General features: G+C 42.5%; 3 protein-coding genes across 4 annotated transcripts; all 3 read right to left on the reverse strand.

The window, feature by feature from the left end:
- Window positions 1–9259: 9259 nt before the first annotated feature.
- LOC112241355 lies at window positions 9260–12644 on the reverse strand. 2 transcript variants are annotated; one of them, XR_006080237.1, is made up of 5 exons: window positions 11810–12644; window positions 11593–11670; window positions 10992–11336; window positions 10712–10776; window positions 9260–10492 (listed from the first exon to the last, which is right to left on the reverse strand). XR_006080237.1 is itself a non-coding variant. In XM_042308247.1 (5 exons), the coding sequence occupies exons 2-5, from the start codon at window positions 11645–11647 to the stop codon at window positions 10215–10217; spliced, it is 672 nt and encodes a 223-aa protein (XP_042164181.1). In that variant the 5' UTR covers window positions 11648–11670; window positions 11810–12643; the 3' UTR covers window positions 9260–10214. The 2 variants fall into 2 exon arrangements, 1 of the variants encoding a protein (XP_042164181.1); XM_042308247.1 differs by having other exon boundaries at window positions 11063–11336; window positions 11810–12643.
- A 1459-nt stretch (window positions 12645–14103) lies between these two features.
- LOC112219008 (sialoadhesin-like) lies at window positions 14104–17684 on the reverse strand. Its single transcript, XM_042308354.1, has 6 exons — window positions 17438–17684; window positions 15599–15862; window positions 15290–15386; window positions 15139–15193; window positions 14789–15024; window positions 14104–14250 (listed from the first exon to the last, which is right to left on the reverse strand). Exons 1-6 carry the CDS (start codon window positions 17682–17684, stop codon window positions 14169–14171), a joined length of 981 nt encoding a protein of 326 aa, XP_042164288.1. The 3' UTR covers window positions 14104–14168.
- A 6749-nt stretch (window positions 17685–24433) lies between these two features.
- LOC112219007 lies at window positions 24434–27907 on the reverse strand. The gene is made up of 6 exons (XM_042308170.1): window positions 27867–27907; window positions 27501–27764; window positions 27244–27334; window positions 27084–27138; window positions 25726–25961; window positions 24434–24669 (listed from the first exon to the last, which is right to left on the reverse strand). Exons 2-6 carry the CDS (start codon window positions 27607–27609, stop codon window positions 24564–24566), a joined length of 597 nt encoding a protein of 198 aa, XP_042164104.1. The 5' UTR covers window positions 27610–27764; window positions 27867–27907; the 3' UTR covers window positions 24434–24563.
- Between the last annotated feature and the right edge of the window lie 6 nt (window positions 27908–27913).

Here is a 27913-nt window from a genome sequence, read left to right on the forward strand (position 1 = left end):
TGGTTCACCAATTACTTTGCAGACATAGTTCAGTGTGTCAAATCGGAGGGCATGCTGTCCGGTCCTCTGGCAGTCTCTATGGGGGTGCCACAGGGTTCAATCCTCGGGCCGACTCTTTTCTCTGTATATATCAATGATGTTGCTCTTGCTGCGGGCGATTCCCTGATCCACCTCTACGCAGACGACACCATTCTATATACTTCCGGCCCGTCCTTGGACACTGTGCTATCTAACCTCCAAACAAGCTTCAATGCCATACAACACTCTTTCCGTGGCCTCCAACTGCTCTTAAACGCTAGTAAAACCAAATGCATGCTTTTCAACCGTTCGCTGCCTGCACCCGCACGCCTGACCAGCATCACCACCCTGGATGGTTCCGACCTTGAATATGTGGACATCTATAAGTACCTAGGTGTCTGGCTAGACTGTAAACTCTCCTTCCAGACTCATATCAAACATCTCCAATCAAAAATCAAATCAAGAGTCGGCTTTCTATTCCGCAACAAAGCCTCCTTCACTCACGCCGTCAAACTTACCCTAGTAAAACTGACTATCCTACCGATCCTCGACTTCGGCGATGTCATCTACAAAATTGCTTCCAACACTCTACTCAGCAAACTGGATGCAGTTTATCACAGTGCCATCCGTTTTGTCACTAAAGCACCTTATACCACCCACCACTGCGACTTGTATGCTCTAGTCGGCTGGCCCTCGCTACATATTCGTCGCCAGACCCACTGGCTCCAGGTCATCTACAAGTCCATGCTAGGTAAAGCTCCGCCTTATCTCAGTTCACTGGTCACGATGGCAACACCCATACGTAGCACGCGCTCCAGCAGGTGTATCTCACTGATCATCCCTAAAGCCAACACCTCATTTGGCCGCCTTTCGTTCCAGTTCTCTGCTGCCTGTGACTGGAACGAATTGCAAAATCGCTGAAGTTGGAGACTTTTATCTCCCTCACCAACTTCAAACATCTGCTATCTGAGCAGCTAACCGATCGCTGCAGCTGTACATAGTCTATCGGTAAATAGCCCACCCATTTTTACCTACCTCATCCCCATACTGGTTTTATTTATTTACTTTTCTGCTCTTTTGCACACCAATATCTCTACCTGTACATGACCATCTGATCATTTATCACTCCAGTGTTAATCTGCAAAATTGTAATTATTCGCTTACCTCCTCATGCCTTTTGCACACATTGTATATAGACTCCCCCTTTTTTTCTACTGTGTTATTGACTTGTTAATTGTTTACTCCATGTGTAACTCTGTGTTGTCTGCTCACACTGCTATGCTTTATCTTGGCCAGGTCGCAGTTGCAAATGAGAACTTGTTCTCAACTAGCCTACCTGGTTAAATAAAGGTGTTCTCAACTAGCCTACCTGGTTAAATAAAGGTGAAATAAATAAAAATAAATAAAAAAGGTCTACCATTTGTAAAACACAAAAAAAAATGTCCAGTTCGGACCTGACCAAAAAGATGTCCAAAAGATGTCGGCCTGTTCTTACGGGGGTGTTTTCTACCATGTCGACCTGTTCTTACGGGGATGTTTTCTACAATGTTGACCTGTTCTTACGGGGTGTTTTCTACCATGTCAGCCTGTTCTTACGGGGTGTATTCTACCATGTCGACCTGTTCTTACGGGGATGTTTTCTACAATGTTGACCTGTTCTTACGGGGTGTTTTCTACCATGTCAGCCTGTTCTTACGGGGTGTATTCTACCATGTCGACCTGTTCTTACGGGGTGTTTTCTACAATGCCGACCTGTTCTTACGGGGATGTTTTCTACCATGTCGACCTGTTCTGACGGGATGTTTTCTACAATGTTGACCTGTTCTTACGGGGTGTTTTCTACCATGTCAGCCTGTTCTTACGGGGTGTATTCTACCATGTCGACCTGTTCTTACGGGGTGTTTTCTACAATGTCGACCTGTTCTTACGGGGGTGTTTTCTACCATGTCGACCTGTTCTTACGGGGTGTTTTCTACCATGTCGGCCTGTTCTTACGGGGGTGTTTTCTACCATGTCGACCTGTTCTTACGGGGTGTTTTCTACCATGTCGACCTGTTCTTACGGGGTGTTTTCTACCATGTCAGCCTGTTCTTACGGGGTGTTTTCTACCATGTCGACCTGTTCTTACGGGGTGTTTTCTACCATGTCGGCCTGTTCTTACGGGGGTGTTTTCTACCATGTCGGCCTGTTCTTACGGGGTGTTTTCTACCATGTCGACCTGTTCTTACGGGGTGTTTTCTACAATGTCGACCTGTTCTTACGGGGTGTTTTCTACCATGTCGACCTGTTCTTACGGGGTGTTTTCTACCATGTCGGCCTGTTCTTACGGGGTGTTTTCTACCATGTCGACCTGTTCTTACGGGGTGTTTTCTACCATGTCGGCCTGTTCTTACGGGGATGTTTTCTACCATGTCGACCTGTTCTTACGGGGTGTTTTCTACCATGTCGACCTGTTCTTACGGGGTGTTTTTCTACCATGTCGGCCTGTTCTTATGGGGGTGTTTTCTACCATGTCGGCCTGTTCTTACGGGGTGTTTTCTACCATGTCAGCCTGTTCTTACGGGGTGTTTTCTACCATGTCGGCCTGTTCTTACGGGGGTGTTTTCTACCATGTCGGCCTGTTCTTACGGGGTGTTTTCTACCATGTCAGCCTGTTCTTACGGGGTGTTTTCTACCATGTCGGCCTGTTCTTACGGGGTGTTTTCTACCATGTCGACCTGTTCTTACGGGGTGTTTTCTACAATGTCGACCTGTTCTTACGGGGGTGTTTTCTACCATGTCAGCCTGTTCTTACGGGGATGTTTTCTACAATGTTGACCTGTTCTTACGGGGTGTTTTCTACCATGTCGACCTGTTCTTACTAGGGTGTTTTCTACCATTTCGGCCTGTTCTTATGGGGTGTTTTCTACCATGTCGACCTGTTCTTACGGGGTGTTTTCTACCATGTCGGCCTGTTCTTATGGGGTGTTTTCTACCATGCCGACCTGTTCTTACGGGGATGTTTTCTACCATGTCGACCTGTTCTTACGGGGATGTTTTCTACAATGTTGACCTGTTCTTACGGGGTGTTTTCTACCATGTCAGCCTGTTCTTACGGGGTGTATTCTACCATGTCGACCTGTTCTTACGGGGGTGTTTTCTACAATGTCGACCTGTTCTTACGGGGGTGTTTTCTACCATGTCGACCTGTTCTTACGGGGGTGTTTTCTACCATGTCGGCCTGTTCTTATGGGGGTGTTTTCTACCATGTCGACCTGTTCTTACGGGGTGTTTTCTACCATGTCGACCTGTTCTTACGGGGTGTTTTCTACCATGTCAGCCTGTTCTTACGGGGTGTTTTCTACCATGTCGACCTGTTCTTACGGGGTGTTTTCTACCATGTCGGCCTGTTCTTACGGGGTGTTTTCTACCATGTCGGCCTGTTCTTACGGGGTGTTTTCTACCATGTCGACCTGTTCTTACGGGGTGTTTTCTACAATGTCGACCTGTTCTTACGGGGGTGTTTTCTACCATGTCGACCTGTTCTTACGGGGTTGTTTTCTACCATGTCGGCCTGTTCTTACGGGGGTGTTTTCTACCATGTCGACCTGTTCTTACGGGGTGTTTTCTACCATGTCGGCCTGTTCTTACGGGGATGTTTTCTACCATGTCGACCTGTTCTTACGGGGTGTTTTCTACCATGTCGACCTGTTCTTACGGGGTGTTTTCTACCATGTCGGCCTGTTCTTATGGGGGTGTTTTCTACCATGTCGGCCTGTTCTTACGGGGTGTTTTCTACCATGTCAGCCTGTTCTTACGGGGGTGTTTTCTACCATGTCGGCCTGTTCTTACGGGGTGTTTTCTACCATGTCGGCCTGTTCTTACGGGGTGTTTTCTACCATGTCAGCCTGTTCTTACGGGGTGTTTTCTACCATGTCGGCCTGTTCTTACGGGGTGTTTTCTACCATGTCGACCTGTTCTTACGGGGTGTTTTCTACAATGTCGACCTGTTCTTACGGGGTGTTTTCTACCATGTCAGCCTGTTCTTACGGGGTGTTTTCTACCATGTCGACCTGTTCTTACGGGGTGTTTTCTACCATGTCGACCTGTTCTTACGGGGTGTTTTCTACCATGTCAGCCTGTTCTTACGGGGTGTTTTCTACCATGTCGACCTGTTCTTACGGGGTGTTTTCTACCATGTCGGCCTGTTCTTACGGGGTGTTTTCTACCATGTCGGCCTGTTCTTACGGGGTGTTTTCTACCAAGTCGACCTGTTCTTACGGGGTGTTTTCTACAATGTCGACCTGTTCTTACGGGGTGTTTTCTACCATGTCGACCTGTTCTTACGGGGTGTTTTCTACCATGTCGACCTGTTCTTACGGGGTGTTTTCTACCATGTCGACCTGTTCTTACGGGGTGTTTTCTACCATGTCGGCCTGTTCTTACGGGGATGTTTTCTACCATGTCGACCTGTTCTTACGGGGTGTTTTCTACCATGTCGACCTGTTCTTACGGGGTGTTTTCTACCATGTCGGCCTGTTCTTACGGGGGTGTTTTCTACCATGTCGGCCTGTTCTTACGGGGTGTTTTCTACCATGTCGGCCTGTTCTTACGGGGGTGTTTTCTACCATGTCGACCTGTTCTTACGGGGTGTTTTCTACAATGTCGACCTGTTCTTACGGGGTGTTTTCTACCATGTCGACCTGTTCTTACGGGGTTGTTTTCTACCATGTCGGCCTGTTCTTACGGGGTGTTTTCTACCATGTCGACCTGTTCTTACGGGGTGTTTTCTACCATGTCGGCCTGTTCTTACGGGGATGTTTTCTACCATGTCGACCTGTTCTTACGGGGTGTTTTCTACCATGTCGACCTGTTCTTACGGGGTGTTTTCTACCATGTCGGCCTGTTCTTATGGGGGTGTTTTCTACCATGTCGGCCTGTTCTTACGGGGGTGTTTTCTACCATGTCAGCCTGTTCTTACGGGGGTGTTTTCTACCATGTCGGCCTGTTCTTACGGGGTGTTTTCTACCATGTCGGCCTGTTCTTACGGGGTGTTTTCTACCATGTCAGCCTGTTCTTACGGGGGTGTTTTCTACCATGTCGGCCTGTTCTTACGGGGGTGTTTTCTACCATGTCGACCTGTTCTTACGGGGGTGTTTTCTACAATGTCGACCTGTTCTTACGGGGGTGTTTTCTACCATGTCAGCCTGTTCTTACGGGGGTGTTTTCTACCATGTCGACCTGTTCTTACGGGGGTGTTTTCTACCATGTGGACCTGTTCTTACGGGGGTGTTTTCTACCATGTCAGCCTGTTCTTACGGGGGTGTTTTCTACCATGTCGACCTGTTCTTACGGGGGTGTTTTCTACCATGTCGGCCTGTTCTTACGGGGTGTTTTCTACCATGTCGGCCTGTTCTTACGGGGTGTTTTCTACCATGTCGACCTGTTCTTACGGGGTGTTTTCTACAATGTCGACCTGTTCTTACGGGGTGTTTTCTACCATGTCGACCTGTTCTTACGGGGTGTTTTCTACCATGTCGGCCTGTTCTTACGGGGTGTTTTCTACCATGTCGACCTGTTCTTACGGGGTGTTTTCTACCATGTCGGCCTGTTCTTACGGGGATGTTTTCTACCATGTCGACCTGTTCTTACGGGGTGTTTTCTACCATGTCGACCTGTTCTTACGGGGTGTTTTCTACCATGTCGGCCTGTTCTTACGGGGTGTTTTCTACCATGTCGGCCTGTTCTTACGGGGTGTTTTTCTACCATGTCGGCCTGTTCTTACGGGGTGTTTTCTACCATGTCGGCCTGTTCTTACGGGGGTGTTTTCTACCATGTCGGCCTGTTCTTACGGGGTGTTTTCTACCATGTCAGCCTGTTCTTACGGGGTGTTTTCTACAATGTCGACCTGTTCTTACGGGGTGTTTTCTACCATGTCAGCCTGTTCTTCCGGGGTGTTTTCTACCATGTCGACCTGTTCTTACGGGGTGTTTTCTACCATGTCGACCTGTTCTTACGGGGGTGTTTTCTACCATGTCAGCCTGTTCTTACGGGGGTGTTTTCTACCATGTCGACCTGTTCTTACGGGGGTGTTTTCTACCATGTCGGCCTGTTCTTACGGGGGTGTTTTCTACCATGTCGGCCTGTTCTTACGGAGGTGTTTTCTACCATGTCGACCTGTTCTTACGGGGTGTTTTCTACAATGTCGACCTGTTCTTACGGGGTGTTTTCTACCATGTCGACCTGTTCTTACGGGGTGTTTTCTACCATGTCGGCCTGTTCTTACGGGGTGTTTTCTACCATGTCGACCTGTTCTTACGGGGGTGTTTTCTACCATGTCGGCCTGTTCTTACGGGGATGTTTTCTACCATGTCGACCTGTTCTTACGGGGATGTTTTCTACAATGTTGACCTGTTCTTACGGGGTGTTTTCTACCATGTCGACCTGTTCTTACGGGGTGTTTTCTACCATGTCAGCCTGTTCTTACGGGGGTGTTTTCTACAATGTCGACCTGTTCTTACGGGGTGTTTTCTACCATGTCAGCCTGTTCTTACGGGGTGTTTTCTACCATGTCGACCTGTTCTTACGGGGTGTTTTCTACCATGTCGACCTGTTCTTACGGGGTGTTTTCTACCATGTCAGCCTGTTCTTACGGGGTGTTTTCTACCATGTCGACCTGTTCTTACGGGGTGTTTTCTACCATGTCGGCCTGTTCTTACGGGGTGTTTTCTACCATGTCGGCCTGTTCTTACGGAGGTGTTTTCTACCATGTCGACCTGTTCTTACGGGGTGTTTTCTACAATGTCGACCTGTTCTTACGGGGTGTTTTCTACCATGTCGACCTGTTCTTACGGGGTGTTTTCTACCATGTCGGCCTGTTCTTACGGGGTGTTTTCTACCATGTCGACCTGTTCTTACGGGGGTGTTTTCTACCATGTCGGCCTGTTCTTACGGGGATGTTTTCTACCATGTCGACCTGTTCTTACGGGGATGTTTTCTACAATGTCGACCTGTTCTTACGGGGGTGTTTTCTACCATGTCGACCTGTTCTTACGGGGGTGTATTCTACCATGTCGGCCTGTTCTTACGGGGGTGTTTTCTACCATGTCGGCCTGTTCTTAGGGGGTGTTTTCTACCATGTCGGTCCACAATGGAATGTTATGAATGCCCATCCATTTGGTAGGTCCACCGTTTGTAAAACAGGCCGTTGTATCAACTTAATTAGTCCTGATTCATGTGACTAATCAATGTGGCTAATTAAGCTCTGAATATCAGCCACCCAACTTTATCAGGAGGAGTTATCCTGAGCCTATTTGCAATGTGTTTACACAGCTACAAATCCAGAAATATTCTACTTTCGCTATGATCAGCTTAGTAAAACAATTGAAGGATACAAACTTGAAACCACTGATCATGACAATTTAGCCAACAGGATGAATCTCCTGGACAGCAGTGACTAGCCTGGTTATCCAGTCCATATTGTCCATTTTACTTTGACCTGTCCTGTATTTAGAATATGTTGTTTGTTCAGTGTCAGCACATTTTTTATGTGATTTGTTTAGGCTATTTGATCGGAGAAAGCTGAAGTAAAACGTTTCCTGAAAAGGACACATACTCTTTCTTCCTTTTTCTTTTTTACAGAATGTTGGTGGAGCTCAGCAGTGATGAGACTCTCCAACAGCACCCTGGAGAGGAGCTCAGCAGTGATGCGTCTCTCCAACAGCACCCTGGAGAGGAGCGCTGCAGTGATGAGACTCTCCAACAGCACCCTGGAGAGGAGCGCTGCAGTGATGAGACTCTCCAACAGCACCCTGGAGAGGAGCTCAGCAGTGATGAGACTCTCCAACAGCACCCTGGAGAGGAGCTCAGCAGTGATGAGACTCTCCAACAGCACCCTGGAGAGGAGCGCTGCAGTGATGAGACTCTCCAACAGCACCCTGGAGAGGAGCGCTGCAGTGATGAGACTCTCCAACAGCACCCTGGAGAGGAGCGCTGCAGTGATGAGACTCTCCAACAGCACCCTGGAGAGGAGCGCTGCAGTGATGAGACTCTCCAACAGCACCCTGGAGAGGAGCGCTGCAGTGATGAGACTCTCCAACGGCACCCTGGAGAGGAGCGCTGCAGTGATGAGACTCTCCAACAGCACCCTGGAGAGGAGCGCTGCAGTGATGAGACTCTCCAACAGCACCCTGGAGAGGAGCGCTGCAGTGATGAGACTCTCCAACAGCACCCTGGAGAGGAGCGCTGCAGTGATGAGACTCTCCAACAGCACCCTGGAGAGGAGCGCTGGGAACGGACAATGTTTTGCATCCCTGCCACTGACAAAGTGGTTACTGCTTATTATCACAGGGTGGAATCAGTGCTCACCTAAAACTGGTTGAAAGAAATTGTCATTGATTTTAGGCAGAATTATGTGAGGATTTCTGTGTTGTTGGAGGGGGATCTTGGTCAGTTTAGCTCAGAAAATGCTGCCCTCGTCAATGTGCTGCCATAGACCTAATCCTATGCAGGCCGGCCTTGTGTTTCATGTTAATACTACTCCTAAACACAACCCACCATCACTGTGTCTCATGTTAATACTACTCCTAAACACAACCCACCATCACTGTGTCTCATGTTAATACTACTCCTAAACACAACCCACCATCACTGTGTCTCATGTTAATACTACTCCTAAACACAACCCACCATCACTGTGTCTCATGTTAATACTACTCCTAAACACAACCCACCATCACTGTGTCTCATCACTGTGTAATACTACTCCTAAACACAACCCACCATCACTGTGTCTCATGTTAATACTACTCCTAAACACAACCCACCATCACTGTGTCTCATGTTAATACTACTCCTAAACACAACCCACCATCACTGTGTCTCATGTTAATACTACTCCTAAACACAACCCACCATCACTGTGTCTCATGTTAATACTACTCCTAAACACAACCCACCATCACTGTGTCTCATGTTAATATTACTCCTAAAGCTCTTACGAAGCATACACCTAATCACTGTTACTCTCAATCTTACTTTAGGTCATTTTCAAACAAGTCTCCACAACAATCTATTGCTTTGAGAGTCCTTAAAATACCATGCAAAAATATTATATGTGTAACCCCATGTACAATACTGTATCAGATTACTAGGCAGAAATACATCTACAGAGTATACTGTACATAACAGAAAAACTAAACATACATTACAATAGCATCACCATGCACATAACAGGATACAGAAGTTCATGGAAACAAACAAATGATAAAATAAACATATTTTAAGATATAGTCCAGCATACTTACAGAGTGAAGGGGAGATGTGTTGTAAGTTAACTTACTGGAAGTCTATATAAATAGACACTGAGTGTGAGGTTTGAAGTCTGTGGTTGACACAACATTGAAGCAGTCAGGGACAATAGAGTTGAGTAGAGGGCGTACTTGCTTCAAAGCCTGTTTTAGCCTGGCTAAGCCATTGAATACACCATTTCAGTTGGTATAAAGACTGTTATTAAACTTATGGAAGTTGAAGATATTAACTACTTTAATATGGAAATAGCCCTCAATGGTGCTGCTCATTCTGTCACAGAAGACATCATGACAAAGATGTCAAGATGTACCTTCTATCCAACTCTATGTCAGGGACCAAGAAGCTTATGCAGAGAAGGCTTCCTTCAGCAGTCACACAGACAGTGTTCGAGAGCATCAAAACTGATGTATCATGGGTACATTGTGACTGACTGAATGATCTATAAATAATATTGAGTAGTTATTCATCATGCAAGGTGATTTGTAGATCTCGACTTGCCTATAAAGTCGGCTGCAATGTCGAACACTCCCACATTTACAAAAATCCCATTCAAGTCACGGGACTGATATTAATATTTCACATATTAACATTCTCTCATCATGTTCAAATCATCTGGAAGTGACTTTGTTAAGCTTCACAACGCATTTTTTAAAACTTTTGATTGATTTTGAAATGATGTGCGAGAAATGCCTCTTAACAGTCACATGACGAATGGGATTTGTGCCACGAATGCTAAAACGTTAGCAAGTGGAAACAGTGTCAGGGGAAACTAAACCAAAGCAGGGACTGATGTCACACCATGTTCATAGACTGCTAAAAGGGAAGGGAAACCAATGTGTCATTTTATAATTTGGGTGAAACTTCAAGATATTATAACAATATATTAGCAAGAGAATAGAGGTGTAAGGTCAGGCTTTGGTTTGGGGCCATAGCTCTTTAGTCCATGTTCTGTGGTGGTTCTCTTTAGTCCATGTTCTGTGGTGGTTCTCTTCAGTCCAGGTTCTGTGGTGGTTCTCTTCAGTCCAGGTTCTGTGGTGGTTCTCTTCAGTCCAGGTTCTGTGGTGGTTCTCTTCAGTCCAGGTTCTGTGGTGGTTCTCTTCAGTCCAGGTTCTGTGGTGGTTCTCTTCCCTGGATGGTCTGATACACAGAGTGCTGAGCATCTCTCTGAAGAGATGTGAACGTGTCACTGTGGGAGATTTTCACACTCAGAGAGAGAGACAGCGACAAAGGAAACACAGTATGAGCACTTTACACACTGCTCTATAGTATTCTCTCTCACTTCTACTTTCTGTGTTCATCTCTCTCCGCTGTGTCTGTCTCTCTCTCACTCACCCACTCACCCACTCACACACACAAATACTATATACAAATAAACACATGAATGAATATGTTATAACATGCTTACTGCCAGAGTGTCTGATCCTCATTGTCAGTGGTGTGTGTGTCCCATTTAGGGTCAGGATGGACACTCTGTGGAGAGAGAGCTGTGTCAAGGTACAGGGAAAATAGTAGAAAGACTAAAGAAAAAGCAGTAACTTATCAACAGGAAGTGTGTTGATAGAATGACCATCTGTAGAGCATCTATCCAGACTATCCAAATAAAGTGTGACTAAAAAACTATATCACTGTAAATCCCTTTATCACTCTAATACACAGATGGAAGAAATCATTGAATGTAACTGTACCTGTGACAGACAGAGTGACTCCAGGATCACCACTATATTTCCTTACGGTCTGATCTGTTATAAATCTGAACTTGCACATAGCTGAGTCACACTCTCTCAGATCTCTGATTGTCAGGGTGTGGCCATTCTTCTTGTTGCTACAGTACGTCACATGACCTGTGTAGTCTGGTTCATCACTCAGAGTCACAGGATTCCCCTCAGCATCATTTCTAGTGAAACAGAAGGTTGTTGTGACTGTACCACTGGGATATGTGTAAGAGCAGGACAGCTCCACTGTTGACCCCTTCAAGGTACAGATACTCTGAGTGATGTACTTCACACTCCTGCCATCCTGACCCAGTAACACTGAAACACAATCACACATTATAGTGATTATACATTACAGACCCATTTCCTCACACTAACAGCATTGGTCCATACTTTGTTGCCGTACTCTACTTGCTGAGTGTGAATGGAAACCACAGAAAGGACCTAAGTGTTACTCAGTGAGGTGTGAAAGACAACTATTCCAGAAAAGAAGAAGCCCCTAACAGACAATGTCACTGAACACACAGAATAACATTAAGATAACATTACTAAAACATTATGAATGAGACCGTACCTGCTACAGACCAGAGAAAGACCACCAACACACTTCCTGCTGTTCTCAAGGCCATTGTTGCATCTCCCACCCTGCAGTCTTAGACACAAACAACAACTCACTCTATAACTGGTGAATAACTCCACCTGATACATTAAAACAGTCCAGGGTCCATATTCAAAGTGTCAAAAAATAAATAAATATATCTATATTTAATGATCTCGTCAACCGTACTTACAGAGTGAAGGGGGAGAGGTCTTGTACAGTGAGTCAACTTACTGTCGTAGCTGTGCATAGAAACAAGAATTGTGATTTTAGTGACTGACACATTGTGAAAGTAGCCTAGTCAGGGATTTAAGACAATCACATGCATCAACAGCATGTCAGAAAGGGATGTACTGGATGTACTGCTAAAGACTGCATAGCTATTTACATTTCTTAATTTGAGGAGTGGGCCTACATGTTTTAAAGGGGCTAAATGCAGCCCATTTTCAATGTAGTCTTCTTTAAATACAGATCCACAACAAAGTGTTGACTGTTCTATATGGTTTCTTAATGTGTTTCCTCACAAGATGTGACCCATCACTCCTCATCATCTCCATCAAAGTGCTACTGAAGGTTCCAGTGTTCTAGACTAGAGCTCCTCCTACTGGCATCTCAACATTACTGCAGCCTCCAGTCTCTCTTCATATGTCCCAATCATGTCCTCATCCACTTGGATCAATAACAAAATATCAAACTGGTAATAAGGTGCCTGAGACTGAGGTCCCGATTCCCAACCCTTTCCCAAGTGTGCAAGTTCACTCTTCCCGTCATGGATTTAAAAGTATGAGACTGGTGTGAACATTGGAGTTTCCATATTTGTTAGCTGAATCCATATCAGTGGAACAGGCGAAGCTGAAATCTTTGCCCTATACACAGTCTATGTCATTGCCAGGGGTCAGGGAAACGGACGAGGGATTCACATATTCTCAAAATTTATTTTCATCAGTTTTTTTTCTTCTGTGATTGACACTCAACTAGTGAATTCAGACAATCCGATCAGAGAGCGAAACATGCAAATCTACGATGCTCACAAGGTCTATGCAAGAAGTGGGCTCAGGTCTACTTTGGGGAAGGAGTGGGCCATGTCTACTTCGGGGAAGGTCTCAGGTCTACTTCGGGAAGGAGTGGGCGGAGTCAGGTCTACTTCAGGGAAGAGGTGGGCGGAGTCAGGTCTACTTCGGGGAAGAAGTGGGCGGAGTCAGGTCTACTTTGGGGAAGTGGTGGGCGGAGGTCAGGTCTACTTTGGGGAAGAAGTGGGCGGAGTCAGGGGAGGATTCAAACAAAAGATGGCAGCAGATAAAGATACAAATGAAAATACACAAAATAAAATGTCAAATAACATTTAAAAATGTAAAGAAATGTAGACAGAATAAACCAACCATGTAAAGATACTGTGTTATTAAGAGTTGACGTTGGACTGGTATATGAATTCAGTGAACTAGCTATCTCAGTTGGCTTGTTAGCTACATGAAGCAGACGTTGTTCAGTGATACCGAAAGCTAGCTAGCCAGCTAGAAGTTAACTCTGTTACCTCTGACAATCAAGTGAAGTGACTTCCATAAACTGGTATTTTTGTGCATCACACAGCTGCTCTGAACAAAGTGGATTGTGAACTATACGGTGCGTTGACGCTGAATTACAGCAGCAGTTTTATGATTTGTTTACACTTCACACATTAGTAATGTTGTGATAAAAGTAATAAGAATTATTGCATCAAGCAGAACTACTTCCTGAATTTTGAGGCAAAATTGTGCTATAACTGTCATAAAAACCTTAAAAACCAAATTTACTTGCTGTAAAAAAAAAAATTAGGCTGGTGGCATGATTCCCAAGAAAGACTCACTGCCAATGGTGCTTTAACAAAGTACTGAGTAAAGGGTCTGTGTACTTACGTAATGTGATACTTCCATTTTGTGTGGAAAAAGTCAAGGGGTCTGAATACTTTCCGAATGCACTGTATATTATTAGATACTATTATAAACCAGGTAGTTTAAGTCCTGGATGCTGATTGGCTGAATAAGCATTTCATTTCACATACAGTATATCAGACAATAGAACACTGGTATGACACCAAAATATTTGTTTACTTTGTATTTATGTTGGTAACCAGTTTATAATAGCAATAAGGCCCTCAGGCTTGTAGTATATGGTCAATATACCACAGCTAAGGGCTGTATCAAGGCACTCTGCGTTGTGCAGAACAACAGTCCTTAGCCGTGGTACAGTATATAGGACAATATACCACACCCCCTCGGACCTTATTGCTTAATTATACCACTTAGTTATAACATACGGGTCCAGATATACAAGGTCTTCTTGGTTCTGGGTTTATTGTGTTCAGGTCTTCTTGGTTCTGGGTTTATTGTGTTCAGGATTCTTGGTTCTGGGTTTATTGTGTTCAGGCTTCTTGGTTCTGGGTTTATTGTGTTCAGGTCTTCTTGGTTCTGGGTTTGTTTTGTTCAGGTCTTCTTGGTTCTGGGTTTGTTTTGTTCAGGTCTTCTTGGTTCTGGGTTTATTTTGTTCAGGTCTTCTTGGTTCTGGGTTTATTTTGTTCAGGTCTTCTTGGTTCTGGGTTTATTGACTGTACTGTAGAGAACAGAGGGATCCTCCTCAGCTGCTTGTTCCACCGTGGACCTGGATAAAGAAACAGATGTTAAACTGAATGTGAGTCCCAAATGGCACCCTACTCCCTTTTTGCATGCACTACTTTAGACCAGTAGTGAACTAAATAGGGAATAGGGTGCCATTTGGAATGGAAGCAGAACAGTTACTCAAAACCATCATCACATCACTCCTTCATTATAGACAAGTCATAGTAACTGTCTTGAGATGTAAATAATTGAGTTTGTAGTTTCAGGAAATGCCATTTGGCCTGAAGAATGTCCCTGGAACCTTTTAGACATTAAAACTGCAACTTTTCAAAATGTTCACTTTCACACCATAGTATGCCCCTAGAGTTCACCATAGAGTTCAATGAAATGTCACTTGACATGAAGATTTCTCCTTCAACCCTCAGATAGTGATGGAGGGAGTTATCAGGGAGCAATGAGGGGGTCACTAGGGTCAGTAGGGGTCAACTGTTTTGCTTATTTTAATGACATCATTGTCCTCTCCTCCAATAAGCATGTTCTTTATAGTAGAGACTGTTGTTGTAATGGCAGAATATGCTCACCAGGTGGAGGCACTGGGGAGGTTGAAATTCACAGCAGCGTAGTGGACATCCTCATCCTCTTTCTGGGGTTGAAGCAGTTGGACGGTGGAGTACAGAGGCACTTCCTGGTTTTTGGAGTGAGAGACGTGGACGCTGGTGAAGTGAATGTCATCTTGGTTGACGTTGGCCGCTGTCTGTGCTGCAGTAGGGGTGAAGGCCATGCCTGAGATGTTGTCATACACTGGACTAGAGTCTCCCTGATGGAGAGAGAGAACAGACAATATAAATAGACCTGGGGACAGACAGCATGAAGAGTGGAAATGTCCCACAAAGCAATAAAGACAATCTTACATCTGTTTCAACAGACTCACCTGTCCATTGCCTGCTGGGTGTCTTGTGTCAGAGGTGGTTTTGGAGAACTTCTTCCTGTTTTGTAAATGAATGAGTGAATGAATTAATATATTAATAAAGTAATGAAGATAATAAAGTGAAATCATCTTTAAAATATGCATTTTCACTCACCTGAACCACATGAGTCCAGAGAGACATGAAGCCAGTATGACACCCAGAACAACCACTATGATTCCTACAGCTGCAGTTAGAACTGAGGTTTGTTTCCCTAAAAGATAATATAGATGATATGAGTACAGGTTATTATGAAGTGAAAACGAATATACAGCAAAACAGGACATTAATGCAATTCTTGTATGTAGAAGCCTATGTATAGTTATAAACCAAAGTGTAATGAGGCAAACTAGAAGAAGATTACCTTGAAACATCATTTCTTATTGAACATCATTTTGTATTGAAGTATTGAAGATGTAACTTTACCTGCTACAATGATCATCAGAGCTGTAGAGTTCATAGATCCTCTTCCATTCTGGGCCTCACAGTAATATTCTCCTCTGTCCTCAGAGATGATGTTAGTGATGCTGTAACTCTGTCCTGATGCTTTTGGTGAGGTTACGTTCTTCTTGTACCAGGTGTATTTGTCCACAGGTGGGTTGGCATCACTGCTGCAGGTCAGAGTCACTGAACTGCCCTCCACTATTTCACCAGAGGGACTGACTGACACTGAGGTGTTCTTTGGGCCGTCTGGTAAAATAAAATTTGCCAGAGCATTAAGACAGTAGTTATATTACAAATTCACATGACATCTCATGTCAAAATTACATTCTAAAAATTACATTCTCAGAGAACTAAAATTACACAAAACATCAACAATAACACATTTAGAGATGCATGCTTAAGGACTACTTTATTTCATTACTATGTTTTTGAGTCCTTAGCATTCAGGCACTGAGGTACTTTACTCACACTTCACATCCCTGTTTATGGTCCTAGACTTGTCTGTCCCCATCAAATTCTGGGACTCACAGTAGTACTCTCCAGTGTCAGATGATTGGATTTGATTGAAGGTATGATTTGGTCCTGTGTTCTGATTGGAGATACTCTGATAGTTACCTCCATTCTTCCTGTACCACCAGGTACAGCTCTGGAGAGGTGGGTTGACATCACTGCTACAGGTCAGAGTCACTGAACTGCCCTACACTATTTCACCAGAGGAACTAACTGACACTGAGGGGTTCGTTGGACCATCTGGAGTAAAAAACAGTGGATTTAAATATGTGTTTTCATTTACAGCTAAGATCTGTCACTACAATGTTAATATACCAGACTAAAGATTTAAACCCCATGTCCTCACATGTGACAGTGAGAGTCTCTTCAGCAGAGGGGAGATCCTCATGTCCTTCTACAGAACAGGAGTATCTGCCTGTATCCTCACTGCTGACTGAGAATAGGATATAGACAGGAGAGTAGATGTTGCTGTTTGGTATAGACTGTTCATTCTTATACCAACTGTAGACTGTGATGGGGTCCAGTGTGCATTTGGTTCTACATCTCAGTGTGACATTCTCCCTCTCTGACACAGATGTAGGATCCATCTCCAACACAACATCTAGAGTAAAATGAAACAATTCATTATTATTCTCCTATATATGTCCTCTTATGTGAAATACTACATTTGGTATTTTTCCATCTGATACCACTACTGTGTCTGTATGACTGCCCTTAATAAGGTAATTACTGTAATAGATGTGAGATGAGTGACAGATTACCCGTGACAGTCAGGAAGACAGGTGAGCCAGAAAACATTCCTCCAGATGTTATGAATCTGAACCTGAACCCAGCAGAGTCACTCAATCTCAGGTCTGTGATTCTCAGGGTACAGTCACTCTCCTTATCCCCAAGGTACTCTATATGACCCTCATACCCTGGCACTGAGCTCAGATCTTCAGCCTCCATACCAGACCATTTAGTAAACCAGAAAGCTTGTTTGATCTCATGATAACTGGGATATGTGTAAGAGCAGGATATGTCCACTGTTGACCCCTTCAAGGTACAGATACTCTGATGGGTGTAAGTCACACTCCAACACTTCTGACCTGAAATACAAGAAGACAATATAACACCTAATATAAATCTTAAATTACAATATCTACCAATATCTATTGATGTTTATAAAGTAGAAGAAAACTAGTTACTGTTGACAGTAGTGAAAACCCAAATTATTAAATAATGAAATACATTTTCTGATTAATTGACATTAGTCTCACAACCTGAAAAACTGTATTTCTGTGACATCTTAATTAAAAAGTCCAGACTCACACACTGCAGGAGAGAGGAGATCCTCATGGCCTTTTACAGCACAGGAGTAACTGTCTGCATCACTAAAGGAGTCTGGGTACGAGCTAGAAGTGTCCTCCTTTACTTTGTGTCCGTTCTTGTACCAGATGTAGGTGGGGTTGTCAGTCAGAGTACAGGTGGTGATACAGGTCAGTGTCCTCTTCCCTGCCTCTGTGGCATTAGTCACCTTCACCTGCAGGTCTGAATACAGAGTCAATGACAATAACATCATTAAACCAACAGTGTATTATGGATAAAAACATGTATAATTAAACATCTAATAGAAATGGATGTATAAACATGATCCTGTATGTATAAACATGATCCTGTATGTATAAACATGATCCTGTATGTATAAACATGATCCTGCATGTATAAACATGATCCTGTATGTATAAACATGATCCTGTATGTATAAACATGATCCTGCATGTATAAACATGATCCTGTATGTATAAACATGATCCTGGATGTATAAACATGATCCTGTATGTATAAACATGATCCTGTATGTATAAACATGATCCTGTATGTATAAACATGATCCTGTATGTATAAACATGATCCTGTATGTATAAACATGATCCTGGATGTATAAACATGATCCTGTATGTATAAACATGATCCTGTATGTATAAACATGATCCTGTATGTATAAACATGATCCTGTATGTATAAACATGATCCAGTGTTACCTGTGACAGTCAGAGTTGTTCCAGGGAAACTGTGTCCCCATCTTGATGTCTGTGTGTTGAATATGAACTTGTATAGCAGAGTCCTGTTGAATATGAACTTGTACTGGGTCAGCAGATCCTGTCCTCCTGTTTGGACTAAACTGATGATGTGATATTATAAAGACTGAAATCCGATCTGTTCCAGATTCTCTTGAGTCTGGTGTTGAGTGACCTCTCTCCTTCTCTCATCTGTGACAGTAACTCCACACGACCTGCATACCCTGGGTCTGTGGTTAGGTCCTCAGGGATCAACTCATCCCTCCACCTAGATCTCTGTTTAGGACTAAACCAGAGTGATGATGTGATATTATAAAGACTGAAATTAGTACAGGAAATGTCCACTGATGACCCCTTCAAGACACATATTGTCCTCTTGGAGTAATTCACTCTGTTGCAGTCCTGACCCTGGACACCTAAAACATAATGGAATCACATGAGTACATCATACAGTATTTTCAGTTATTTTCATAAAAGCCCCATCAAATTATACAGTGAGACCAAAAGGACGTAGAGGTAGAGGTTCTCTATGTATCCTACTCTTTTCAGTTCAGCAGGTAGTGGTTCTCTATGTATCCTACTCTTTTCAGTTCAGCAGGTAGTGGTTCTCTATCTATCCTACTCTTTTCAGTTCAGCAGGTGCTGCTGTTCTCTATGTATCCTACTCTTTTCAGTTCAGCAGGTAGTGGTTCTCTATCTATCCTACTCTTTTCAGTTCAGCAGGTAGTGGTTCTCTATCTATCCTACTCTTTTCAGTTCAGCAGGTAGTGGTTCTCTATCTATCCTACTCTTTTCAGTTCAGCAGGTAGTGGTTCTCCATCCATCCTACTCTTTTCAGTTCAGCAGGTAGTGGTTCTCTATCTATCCTACTCTTTTCAGTTCAGCAGGTAGTGGTTCTCTATCTATCCTACTCTTTTCAGTTCAGCAGGTTAATACCTGTCTGGCGCCCAAACATAAAACCTTTATTTTTACCTCTCTCTAACAACACTGCTACAAACTGATGTCTGTATTGTTACAACATGCCAATGTCATTTTCTTTTACACTGTTTCTGTATCAAATGGCACCCTAATCCCTATATAGTGCAATACTTTTTGACGGGGGGGTTCGTTCCAGGGGATGACTGATATCATGCACTCCATCTATGATACAGTATGATGGGAATGTGTTTGTCAGCAGCATACCCTCCTGCATCCCACTGCTGGCTTGATTCTAAGCAGGATTGTTCCCTGGTTGGGAGACCAGATGCTGCTGGAAGTGGTGTTGGAGGGCCATTATGAGGCACTCTTTCCTCTGGTCTAAATGTTTTTCCCAATGTCCCAGGGCAGTGATTGGGGACACTACCCTGTGTAGAGATGCTAAACGGGTGTCCTGACTCTCTGGTCTCATGCCACTTATCATAAGAGTAGGGGTGTTAACCCTGGTGTCCTGGCTAAATTCCCAATCTTGCCCTCATACCATTACAGTCACCTAATCATCCCCAGCTTCCAATTGGCTGATTCATCCCCCTCCTCTTCCCTGTAACTATTCCCCAGGTCGTTGCTGTAAATGAGAATGTGTTCTCAATCAACTTACCTGGTTAAATAATATAAAAAACGTACCACTGTATGCAGAACAATTTACCCATGGAGCATGTCGACAACTTATTGTAGGTAACAGAACTAACCACAGGTCTGAAAACTAATGGAAATGTGATATTTCAGTATTTTTTTATACATTTGCAAAAAAATGTAAATGTGTTTTTGCTTTGTCATTAATGGGTATTGTGTGTAGAATGACTGGAAAATAAACAATTTCATCCATTTTAGAATAAGGCTGTAACTTAACAAAATCTGGAAAAAATCAAGGGGTCTGAATGCTTTCCGAATCCACTGTGGGATCTTGATTCAATCCTAATGTGCTTGTAGACAATATGTTTATTTAAAGGCAAAGTTAATGCGTTTAGTGGAGATCACATTCAAGGTGAACACAGCAGATGTCGGCTCATTTGGAAATGCCCTTTTAAATGCTTTAGCACGGTTTCTAATTGGATCCAGGCTCCAGGGTTAGATGCGTCTACATCCTTTGTTTTCCATAAAGAGTTTTAAAAGGATCCCGTGGACATAACCTTCTCCTTATTGGTGCACTCAGACCTTATGAACAACCAGGACCAAAAGGTCAGATAGAGGTTACTTATCTTTGTCCTGTTTCAAGTGTGTAACCTGTACAGTGTGTGTGGTGTGAAATGGAAATAGTTTGTTGCATATCCCACTCCTCCTGAGACACCCTCGGGGAGGAGAAAGGGTTGCATATTCAACTGTTTCACTGTTAGAAAATGGACAAGAACAAAGATGGTGTGGTCACCACTGAGGAATTTCTGGACAGGGTGCCCATATTTAGCCCCACAGCCTCCACCCCTAGCTCTCCTCTTTCCCCAAACACAGACTCATTAGGGCTGTCAGGTGGGTAAAACGTACCCCTCCATGGGTCTCCACTCTCCCATCTGTCCCTAGCCCCCCCCAAAAAAAGAGACTCCTACCCGGGTAGATCATACAACAGTTTGGTGGGCAATAGGTACACCTCCATGGGTCTCCACTCTCTCATCCACCTTTAGCCCATCTCTGCCCCCCAAAAGAGGCACCCCTACCTGGGAAGGTCAGACAACAGTTAGGGGCTCAAGAGCCACGCCATGTTGGAGACCATATCACTCATTCTACATGACATCACATTCTCACTAAACAATGATGTAATTTATTCTCTAACTACTAGTTGGACCAAATGAGACTGTGAGGAACCCTACAGGACGATCCAGGATTCCAACAGAGACGACGACATAGGGAAATGTAGGTTTTAGATCTGTAAGAGTTCATTTGGAAGACGGAACTCCTAACGCCCATATCTGCTTTTGGTTAGGTTATAATGATGGTAGAACTCTTTCCATGTTCTAAAAATAATGTATGCATTGCATGCTTATGTTTCACGTGTTAGTCATCAGTTATCTTGTTTCCATCTTTCTTCCTGTATCCTGCTGACCATAGTACGTCCAGCTGTCATAACTGTTCATATGGTCTTGGATAATGTACTCTTTCAAAAATAGAGTATAGTCTGAGTGTCATAAGGCCTGGGTGTCATCTTCTCTTAATCTGCATATCCTTACTATTTCAGGCTGGCAACCAGACCTATTTAATGCTCAGCTCTCTCCTTAATGGTTCGCTCCAACATGCCCCAGGTTATTAGAGAGTTAATTGTTGCATGATTTAATTCAATCACGTAATCAATTAAACGTTAGGTAATCTATTTGATAAAATAACATGTCATCACATGAATGACAGTCAGACACGACAAAGTGAAAAGAAACGTTGCATCAGAACATTGAGGCAAAATATTACCAGAACTTTGTCATAAAACCAATAACAAATGAATATGAAAATATCAAATAAACATATATTATGTGTATCATCTGTAATGGAATAATACAGAACTGTAGAATGTAATAGAATAGAAACAGTACTGTATACTGTAATAGTACAGTACTGTATACTGTAATAGTACAGTACTGTATACTGTAATAGAATAGAAACAGTACTGTATACTGTAATAGTACAGTACTGTATACTGTAATAGAATAGAAACAGTACTGTATACTGTAATAGTACAGTACTGTATACTGTAATAGAATAGAAACAGTACTGTATACTGTAATAGTACAGTACTGTATACTGTAATAGAATAGAAACAGTACTGTATACTGTAATAGTACAGTACTGTATACTGTAATAGTACAGTACTGTATACTGTAATAGTACTACTGTATAATGTAATAGAATAGAAACAGTACTGTATACTGTAATAGAATAGAAACAGTACTGTATACTGTAATAGTACAGTACTGTATACTGTAATAGAATAGAAACAGTACTGTATACTGTAATAGTACTGTATACTGAAATAGTACAGTACTGTATACTGTAATAGAATAGAAACAGTACTGTATACTGTAATAGTACAGTAGTGTATACTGTAATAGAATATAAACAGTACTGTATACTGTAATAGTACAGGACTGTATACTGTAATAGAGTAGAAACAGTACTGTATAATGTAATAGAATAGTTACAGGACTGTATAATGTAACAGAATAGTACAGGACTGTATAATGTAATAGAATAGTACAGGACTGTATAATGTAATATAATAGTACAGGACTGTATAATGTAATAGAATAGTACAGGACTGTATAATGTAACAGAATAGTACAGGACTGTATAATGTAACAGAATAGTACAGGACTGTATAATGTAATATAATAGTACAGGACTGTATAATGTAATAGAATAGTACAGTACTGTATAATGTAATAGAATAGTACAGGACTGTATAATGTAATAGAATAGTACAGTACTGTATAATGTCATAGAATAGTAAAGGACTGTATAATGTAATGGAATAGTAAAGGACTGTACAATGTAATATAATAGTATAATGTAACAGAATAGTACAGGACTGCATAAGGTAATATAATAGTACAGTACTGTATAATGTAATAGAATAGTACAGTACTGTATAATGTAATAGAATAGTACAGTACTGTATAATGTAATATAATGTCCAGGAAACCGGCCCTAAATGTGTCATCTTTCATCCTCCCATACTGCTCAGTCCAGCAACATTAAACCTGTCCAGCAGGTGGTGATGTTGACCAAACAATAAAACCAGCAGATATCTTGACTTGCCACTCAGTATATCAGTAATGTTCAGAATAGTACCTGTACATTCTCTGATTCCATAATGTAATAGAATAGTACAGTACTGTATAATATAATATAATAGTTCAGTACTGTATAATGTAATAGAATAGTTCAGTACTGTAGAATGTAATAGAATAGTTTAGTACTGTAGAATATAACAGAATGGTACTGTAGAGTATAAGTATTGTTCCTGTGAGCGAACATCAAGAAGAAATTAAAACATATATTTATAATATTCTCAGCCTTCATATAAAATATGACTGGACATCGAGGCTGTTTCAGAAATACAATGTTATTGTGTTCAGATTCTGTTCCATGTTACTTAAAACATGAATGGAAAAATATTTAACATAAAAATGATTTACAATGTTCCCCCTCTTTGAGATGATTCTGTATTATGAAAAGTGCTTGACAAATGTAATTTATTATTATTATTATTATTATCTTATTCATCATAGTTTAAAAGGCAAAACTGACTCTAGATCAGCACTCCAACTAAGTGGGAATACAGTAGTCCTGTGGCTCAGTTGGTAGAGTATGGTGAATGGGTCCCAATGGGACCACCGGCATGAAAGATGTATCCACACATAATAAGTCACTTTGGTTAAAAGTGTTTCTAAATGGCATATCTTATGATATAATAATATCACTTAGTTGGACTATACAGGTCCAGATATACAGGGTTTATGTCAAACTTGTGTTCAGGTCCTCTTGGTTCTGGGTTTGTTGTGTTCAGGTCCTCTTGGTTCTGGGTTTGTTGAGTTCAGGTCCTCTTGGTTCTGGGTTTGTTGTGTTCAGGTCCTCTTGGTTCTGGGTTTGGTGTGTTCAGGTCTTCTTGGTTCTGGGTTTGTTGTGTTCAGGTCCTCTTGGTTCTGGGTTTGTTGTGTTCAGGTCCTCTTGGTTCTGGGTTTGTTGAGTTCAGGTCCTCTTGGTTCTGGGTTTGTTGTGTTCAGGTCCTCTTGGTTCTGGGTTTGTTGTGTTCAGGTACTCTTGGTTCTGGGTTTGGTGAGTTCAGGTCCTCTTGGTTCAGGGTTTGTTGTGTTCAGGTTCTCTTGGTTCTGGGTTTGTTGCGCTCAGGTCTTCTTGGTTCAGGGTTTGTTGTGTTCAGGTTCTCTTGGTTCTGGGTTTGGTGAGTTCAGGTCCTCTTGGTTCAGGGTTTGTTGTGTTCAGGTTCTCTTGGTTCTGGGTTTGTTGCGTTCAGGTCTTCTTGGTTCAGGGTTTGTTGTGTTCAGGTTCTCTTGGTTCTGGGTTTGTTGCGTTCAGGTCTTCTTGGTTCTGGGTTTGTTGCGTTCAGGTCTTTTTGGTTCTGGGTTTGTTGCGGTCTTCTTGGTTCAGGTTTGTTGCGTTTCTTTTTGGTTCTGGGTTTGTTGCGTTCAGGTCTTTTTGGTTCTGGGTTTGTTGCGTTCAGGTCTTCTTGGTTCTGGGTTTGTTGCGTTCAGGTCTTCTTGGTTCTGGGTTTGTTGTGTTCAGGTCCTCTTGGTTCTGGGTTTGTTGTGTTCAGGTCCTCTTGGTTCTGGGTTTGTTGTGTTCAGGTCTTCTTGGTTCTGGGTTTGTTGCGTTCAGGTCTTCTTGGTTCTGGGTTTGTTGCGTTCAGGTCTTCTTGTTTCTGGGTTTGTTGCGTTCAGGTCTTCTTGGTTCTGGGTTTGTTGCATTCAGGTCTTTTTGGTTCTGGGTTTGTTGTGTTCAGGTCTTCTGGGTTTGTTGACTCTACTATAGATCTCAGAAGAGTCCTCCTCAGCTGCTTGTGCTGCCGTGGGTCTGAAGAGAGAGAAACAGAAATTTAACAGAATCTGCATCCCCCTAAAAAACCTTCATATACTCTTTTTAGTGCATTACTTTGACCAAGGCCTATATGGCTCTGGTGAAAAGTAGCACACTAAATTGAGAATAGGGTTCCATTTGGAACACAGAACAGTTCCTCAAAACCACCACTCTCTCATTATATCGTTGGGTTTGTAAGGAAATGCCATCACTAGTGGCCACTAGTGGTCAACTATTTTGCTTATTAATGACGTCATGGTCTTCTCGTCCAATAAGCAGCAGCATATGAATGAGCTGTAATCAAGAATAAAGCTTGTTTACAACCAAATCTAGAAACATATGTAACTGGAATGTTATAGGAGGGTCAGATTTTCTTTGGGCGAATTCACTCGTTTTTGAGAAACTATCCTCAACCATCTATTCACTTCCTCATCCTCGTTGTTCAGTCAGTGGGCTCCAAAAACACCCAAAACATCCTTTTAGAGCCTAAAAAGCTCTAAGTAGTCTATAGTGATGCATGTCTTTAGATGTTGTACACATGACATGGTGTCATTCTGAACTTAATCCGTAACGTCATGTTCCATGTTGTTGACACTTGAACGATGCTTCTCGTCCATTCTATCAGCCTGATACACTGAGAATAGAACAGTTGGACGGAGAAACAGCAGGAGTCACACAAAACGGAATATAACGTTGTGGATAAAGTTCAGAATGACACAATGTCATGTGTACAACTGTTACATCTAAAGACCTGCATCACTATACTGAGATATTTCTGTTTCTAAAAGGACGTATTAGGGGGTTTTTGGAGCATTTGTTCATGTTTTTTCAGAGCCTCTTTACTGCACAACGAGGATGAGGAAGTGAATGGCTGGTTGGGGAAAGTTTCTCTAAAACAAGTGAAATCACAAAGTTGTCTGGACCCGAATACAACATAGCAGTTACATCAACATTTTTAATTTGGTTGTAAAAAAGCCAACTTCTGCTTTAATGTGGGTTATTCACAATGCTCTAGAAATGTCTCTATGTTATTTTAATGCAGAATATGCTCACTGGTTGGCAGCACTGGGGAGGTTGAATTTCACAGCATCGTACTGGACATCCTCTTCCTCTTTCTGGGGCTGAGGCATCTGGACGGTAGAGTACAGAGGCACTTCCTGGTTTTTGGAGCGAGAGAAGTGGACACTGGAGTAGTGAACATCGTCCTGGTGGACGGTGGCTGCTGTCTGTGCTGCAGTAGGGGCTGTGGACATGCTTGAGACGTTTTCATACACTGGACTAGAGTCTCCCTGATGGGAAGAGGACAGGCAACATGATGAGTAGAAATGTTCCCCAAAGAATACACATAATCTGATAGTAACAGACTCACCTGTACATTCTCTGTTTCCAACAGACTCACCTGTACATTCTCTGTTTCCAACAGACTCACCTGTACATTCTCTGTTTCCAACAGACTCACAATGCTCTACAATTGTACATCTCTGTTCCAACAGACTCACCTTACATTCTCTGTTTCCAACAGACTCACATCTCTGTTATTCCAACAGACTCACCTGGTTTCCAACAGACTGTACATTCTCTGGACTCATGTACATTCTCTGTTTCCAACAGACTCACCTGTTCTCTGTTTCCATCACACATGGACTCACCTGTAGTTTCACCTTGTACATGATTCCAACAGGGTTTCCAAGACTCACCTGTTGACATTCTCTGATTCCAACAGACTCAGTACATTCTCTGTTTCCAACAGACACCTGTACATTCTCTGATGACTCACCTGTACATTCTCTGTTTCCAACAGACTCACCTGTACATTCTCTGTTTCCAACAGACTCACCTGTGGAACAGACTCACCTGTACATTCTCTGTTTCCAACAGACTCACCTGTACATTCTCTGATTCCAACAGACTCACCTGTACATTCTCTGTTCTCATGCTTCTCTGAACAGACTCACCTGTTTCTCTGTTTCCAACAGACTCACCTGGACATTACATCTCTGTTTCCAACAGACTCACCTGTACATTCTCTGGCCAACAGACTCACCTGTACATTCTCTGTTTCTCTGTTCCAACAGACTCACAAATACATTCTCTGTTTCCAACAGACTCACCTGTACATTCTCTGTTTCCAACAGACTCACCTGTACATTCTCTGTTTCCAACAGACTCACCTGTACATTCTCTGTTTCCAACAGACTCACCTGTACATTCTCTGTTTCCAACAGACTCACCTGTACATTCTCTGTTTCCAACAGACTCACCTGTACATTCTCTGTTTCCAACAGACTCACCTGTACATTCTCTGTTTCCAACAGACTCACCTGTACATTCTCTGTTTCCAACAGACTCACCTGTACATTCTCTGTTTCCAACAGACTCACCTGTACATTCTCTGTTTCCAACAGACTCACCTGTACATTCTCTGATGTGTCTCTTGTGTCAGAGGTGGATTTGGAGGCCTTCTTCCTGGTTTACACATTAATTAATACATTTATTATTGAACGAATCAATGAACAAAGTAAGTTAATAAAAAAGAGTTGGAGTGAAATAATCTTTAAAAGAATCTCTCACCTGAACCACATGAGTCCAGAGAAACAGAGGATGAGAACCAGAACAACCACTATGATTCCTACAGCTGCAGTCTGAACTGAGGTTTGTTTCCCTATAATAAAATATGGATGATATGAGGACAACAGTACAATATTTGTTAACTGATCTAATCTCAAAGTATATATAATTATAAAAAAATGTTTTATAAGGTAAAGTATAATTATTAATATTATCTTGAAACATCATTTTGTGTTGAAATATACAAGATGAAAGTTCACCTGGTAAAATGATCATCAGAGCTGTAGAGTTCCTAGATCCTCTTCTATTCCAGGCCTCACAGTGGTAATGTCCACTGTCCTCAGACCTGAAGTTACTGATGTTGTACATCTGTCCACATCCATTTAGAAAAGTCTCATTTTGAAAGTACCAGGTGTATTTGTCCACAGGAGGGTTGGCATCACTGCTGCAGGTCAGAGTCACTGAACTGCCCTCCACTATTCCACCAGAGGGACTGACTGACACTGAGGGGTTCTTTGGGCCGTCTGGTGGATAATATGTAACAACAGTGTATTAAATAGTGTTTTACTTGTGATTTAAATATGAATTTAAATGTGATCCTCTGATTAAAGATGAGGTGAACTTACACTGAACGTCCACAGACACAGAAGAAGTGTTGAGACGTCCATATTTA

The sequence above is a fragment of the Oncorhynchus tshawytscha genome, linkage group LG28 (assembly GCF_018296145.1).
Source record: "Oncorhynchus tshawytscha isolate Ot180627B linkage group LG28, Otsh_v2.0, whole genome shotgun sequence".
Classification (NCBI taxonomy): Eukaryota; Metazoa; Chordata; class Actinopteri; order Salmoniformes; family Salmonidae; genus Oncorhynchus; species Oncorhynchus tshawytscha.

Coding starts and splice junctions, on each gene's coding strand:
- LOC112241355 (XM_042308247.1), bottom strand. CDS start 11,647: ATGGCCTTGAGAACAGCAGGAAGTGTGTTGGTGGTCTTTCTCTGGTCT. Junction 11,337..11,592: donor CTTTCTCTGGTCTGTAGCAG/GTACGGTCTCAT, acceptor ATTGTGTTTCAG/TGTTACTGGGTCAGGATGGC. Junction 10,493..10,711: donor GAGGATCAGACACTCTGGCA/GTAAGCATGTTA, acceptor AATCTCCCACAG/TGACACGTTCACATCTCTTC.
- LOC112219008 (XM_042308354.1), bottom strand. CDS start 17,684: ATGTTATTGTCATTGACTCTGTATTCAGACCTGCAGGTGAAGGTGACT. Junction 15,863..17,437: donor TCTCCTCTCTCCTGCAGTGT/GTGAGTCTGGAC, acceptor TTATTTTACCAG/ACGGCCCAAAGAACACCTCA. Junction 15,194..15,289: donor TCTGGACTCATGTGGTTCAG/GTGAGTGAAAAT, acceptor TTTACAAAACAG/GAAGAAGTTCTCCAAAACCA.
- LOC112219007 (XM_042308170.1), bottom strand. CDS start 27,609: ATGTACAACATCAGTAACTTCAGGTCTGAGGACAGTGGACATTACCAC. Junction 27,139..27,243: donor TCTGGACTCATGTGGTTCAG/GTGAGAGATTCT, acceptor TGTGTAAACCAG/GAAGAAGGCCTCCAAATCCA. Junction 25,962..27,083: donor ACACATCAGAGAATGTACAG/GTGAGTCTGTTG, acceptor TCTTCCCATCAG/GGAGACTCTAGTCCAGTGTA.